The sequence below is a fragment of the Austrofundulus limnaeus genome, unplaced genomic scaffold (assembly GCF_001266775.1).
Source record: "Austrofundulus limnaeus strain Quisiro unplaced genomic scaffold, Austrofundulus_limnaeus-1.0 Scaffold307, whole genome shotgun sequence".
NCBI classification, from domain to species: domain Eukaryota; kingdom Metazoa; phylum Chordata; class Actinopteri; order Cyprinodontiformes; family Rivulidae; genus Austrofundulus; species Austrofundulus limnaeus.
In genome coordinates, this window is record NW_013952709.1 from 580,974 (window position 1) to 584,782 (window position 3,809).

Consider the following 3,809-nt stretch of genomic DNA (forward strand, 5'->3'; position numbering starts at 1 on the left):
CTTTTCTTTTCTTTTCTTTTCTTTTCTTTTCTTTTCTTTTCTTTTCTACATTGACTTCACGTGACTTTCATTTTTGGCACTCCAAACAAAGCTTTGGTTTAAAGTAACGTATTGCTTCTAATTTATTATATTTTGCACACTAATTCATGCATTCATTCCTCACTCATCTATTAGCATAACAGAGTTTAKAATTATTAATTCATTGAAAGGTTAATCGAAGCGGATCGTTTTCGTCACGGAACTATTGTTCTGATCGTCAATGAACCCGGAAGGCTTAAACCGCGTACCAGTTAGCTCTCGCAGATTACGGATGACCCTGGAAGGAAAATATGAGTTTTTCGATCTGATACTAAGGCAAATACCGTGTGTTTATATTTATGGAGTATAAATGTATTAAATGCAGTAATTTTAGTTGGGTTACGATGGTTTCTGCTACTTGTTAGCGTGTTTTCAGGTTTAGCCAGTGTTGTATTTWGTCATTTCTGGTTCATACGTTTTACAAATTTTAAACCATTTCTAACAAAATATGTTGTTTATATCAGTATTTATTGTTGCATGATAGTAGTCTGCACTTTATGATCCAGTATATTTTGTGTTTTTTATTTTTCCTGTAGATGCTGTCTGCTGTATTAAGAAGAAGCACTTTTGCAGCCCAGAGGGTAACAAACWAATTCCCATAACCCTATTAAAAAAAACTAAATTGCTCCCATATCAATATATTTTCAAAGCTAAATGTATATTTTTAAGTTGAACATGAATTTATTTGTAGGTTTTGCAATGGGCACACCCTCCCCAGAGATGCTGGACCTCGACCCTGACAGGAGCTTCTGGTGGATCTGCTTTCTCCTGCTCCTCAAAGAGGGACTCTGGACACGTAAAACCTCCTCGTGCCAGTGGACTCCTCCGGACGCCAACGCTTAGCGCTTTGTTTGAGGTGAGGGGTCAGTGTTTCAGCTGTTCTGCAGTGAAGCTGAAGAAGCGTGCGCGGCCCGAACCCCCTCCCCGACAACTAGGCCTGGTTCGCTATGACATGGAGCACTTGTGGAAGGGGCCCAAACCCGCCCTTATCCTGGGGTTTGCTGGGCTCATCCCTTTTGTCTGCCCGACTTATTTAATGGCTGCAACTGAGACCTACTACCCGGACCTGGTTTACGCTCAGTTAGCGTATGCCGCCTCCATCGTTTCCTTCCTGGGCGGAGCTCGGTGGGGGTTTGCGCTTCCTGAGTGCAGCCCGGCCAAACCTGACTGGATAAACCTGGCCAACAGTGTGGTTCCTGCCCTGTTCGCCTCGATAGCCATGTTGATGTGCGACACCATTATTCCCGCAATCACCATGGCCATCATGGGACTTGGAATCGCCCTGCATTACGATCTGTCTCTGCTGCCRACTTACCCCAGCTGGTTTAAAGCCCTGCGCACCGTTCTTACCATCGTGGCGTTCCTTTCTCTGCTTGGTACGCTCACACTGAACGGTGTTTATCCAGAGAAGAACTTTTTCTGACGTGGACTACAGATTTCTTCTGTAAGGCTTTTGGCTCCTTTAAATTTTTATGATTTAAGGAATTTGTTTTTCATGTAAACATGCCCCAAATTTATTCCTGCAGATAGAAAACACAAAAACAAAAGTAGCTGTGTGTGTTCCCCTTTTTTTTTTATAACAAATAACACCCTACATTACATCATGTTTGTCCTGTTTGGTTTTGGCAAAGACAAATAATGTGTTCAAATAAAGTGTTAATTCTTATTTAGTCTAATTGTTTTCTACGTCAAGTCCTATTATAAGTCKTAATGTAGAAAATTAAATGTGTAAACCTTGATTTTTTTTTTGAATAAGCAAGGTCTTATAAATTCTAGGAATTGCATAAGAGTGGATCTAGTGGAACTGGAGCAGATCAGTCGGATATCCTTACAGCTGATACGATATAGCAACAAGTTTGAGAGAACCAGTAAAATATACTGAAACTTTTGACAACTTAAACTAATTGAATACAACTGAAAACTCCACAAATACATAATTTTATCACCTAATAAACTGAAATTTTATACTGTATTTTTAACAAGCCATTTGCCCAAAAAGCTATTTCCTCAACAGATAAGCTGATCTATTATTATTCGGTGTATCCACACAGTTGGGATTACTCAGAGGAAAAGGTTATTATGCAACATCCAAAGTGGAGTAATCTCTTCTTAGAGCCTAGAGGGGGTCAACCACACTGGGTGGTGGGACAAGCTAATAAAAGGGAACATTACAGGAATTTCAAAAATCATGCAARTCTGTTACATAACAAATAGCAAATATGTTTTAAAAAATGTACTCATTGTTTTGTAAATGGTTTATTAATGTAAACACCATCATCCATGAACCAAATTTAGGAAAGCAAGGCAAGAAAACGGGGAGGAAGCAGAATCCACAAATATCTGAGAAAAACACGTAAGGCACATTTTTCTTTTCTTTTTTACCAGATGTGCAACAGCATAAAGGAACATCTGCATTTCTGTAAAGGTATATCTGCTTTATTATTGCACTTTTTTCCCCTCAAATTTCTGATTATTCCCTGGTGACACATAATCATTAGGTATGAAATTGTGGAATAATATGACTTTTTATATTTTTGGTTTAATTAGCTTTAAAAAAAACAGCAGGTGGTGGCTTTAACTTTCCATCAGGATACAAATAAGGTGCATTTTGTGATGTTTGTTACATGAAGAGTTTGATATAAAAATACATTTTCCATCTAAATCAAAATGTACCCTCTGATGTGATTTAACTYTTCACCACAGGTGTGTCTGTGTGTTTAAAGCCGTGGCTTCCTTGTAAACAACCTGCTTTTAAAAACATGCATTTGGAACACCCATGTTAGCGCAGCACAGTTTTAAATAACTTTTAGAACTACACGGGTGGCTCCATTTGCATCCATTTAAGTTTAAACTTAGGTGATCTCTGGGTAAACGGCTTATTTAAAAAGAAAGACAAAAGAAGGGAGGATTGTTGGAATAATAAAAATAAAAAAATGAATCAAATAAACTGGTGGAAATGGACGGCTTTGCTTGCCTACTTGTGGATACCCAGGGCAGAGCGTGAGTACTCGTACACCACGTAGCTGATGCTCACAGCTGGTATGACCTTCATAAAATTGGGCAGGATGCCACGGTAAAGTCCAAAGAAGCCTTCTTTCTCCAGGATCTTCTTTACCATGCGACCCATCGGCATTTGCTCTGAGCCTTCGATGGAAGCTGAGACGAAAGAAGTCACAATGTGCGATAAAGAAAACGTCTGTAAGTATTCAACATGTTTCTCAGACATTAATCTAAACTAAGTTTTARCATTTCTGTAGGTTTCAGGATCAACTAAACCAGGGGTTCTTAACCTTTTTGACCTCKGAGCCCAATTTATCAAACAAAGTGGCACRARGCCCAGTMCGACATTACCAATGTATGGATCAAAATAATTATTATAAATCTTGGCTTAAGTTTTATTGTGTTTACRTTGTATCTAAATTAAATACACTTACATTTTAAAAGTGAAACTCCTGTCAAATAATCACAAGACATGATTATGACAAACATTTTTATATTGTAACCTGCCTATAACAATTATTTGAACAAATACAACCGTCAGTCAACAGACCACTCAGGCTTATCAACACAAAAATATAATAACAAAAATAGACAATTCAATAAATAAAATTGTGGGCATAAAATAAATAAATTAAAAATGTTTAAATGTTTCATATATAAAAAAACTGTAATTTTTTTTTGATAAAGTACAAATGAAAATATAGCCTTTTAAAACGTGCATGGTAGAAACA

At 37.5% G+C, this 3,809-nt stretch overlaps 2 protein-coding genes across 3 annotated transcripts in view; one reads left to right on the top strand and one right to left on the bottom strand.

Moving 5' to 3' along the window:
- The first annotated feature begins 263 nt into the window (after positions 1-263).
- On the top strand, positions 264-1,744 carry LOC106527072 (transmembrane protein 69). 2 transcript variants are annotated; one of them, XM_014021833.1, is made up of 3 exons: positions 264-354; positions 615-659; positions 770-1,744. In XM_014021833.1, the coding sequence occupies exons 2-3, from the start codon at positions 615-617 to the stop codon at positions 1,499-1,501; spliced, it is 777 nt and encodes a 258-aa protein (XP_013877287.1). In that variant the 5' UTR covers positions 264-354; the 3' UTR covers positions 1,502-1,744. The 2 variants fall into 2 exon arrangements, with proteins under 2 accessions (XP_013877287.1, XP_013877288.1); XM_014021834.1 differs by having other exon boundaries at positions 308-363.
- A 574-nt stretch (positions 1,745-2,318) lies between these two features.
- The window catches only part of slc25a24 (solute carrier family 25 member 24), a 20,800-nt gene continuing 19,309 nt past the window's right edge, over positions 2,319-3,809 (bottom strand). Inside the window, exon 10 of the mRNA XM_014021829.1 lies at positions 2,319-3,234. Coding sequence (XP_013877283.1) covers positions 3,053-3,234 — 182 coding nt within the window. The 3' untranslated portion in view covers positions 2,319-3,052. The remainder of the gene's footprint in view (positions 3,235-3,809) is intronic.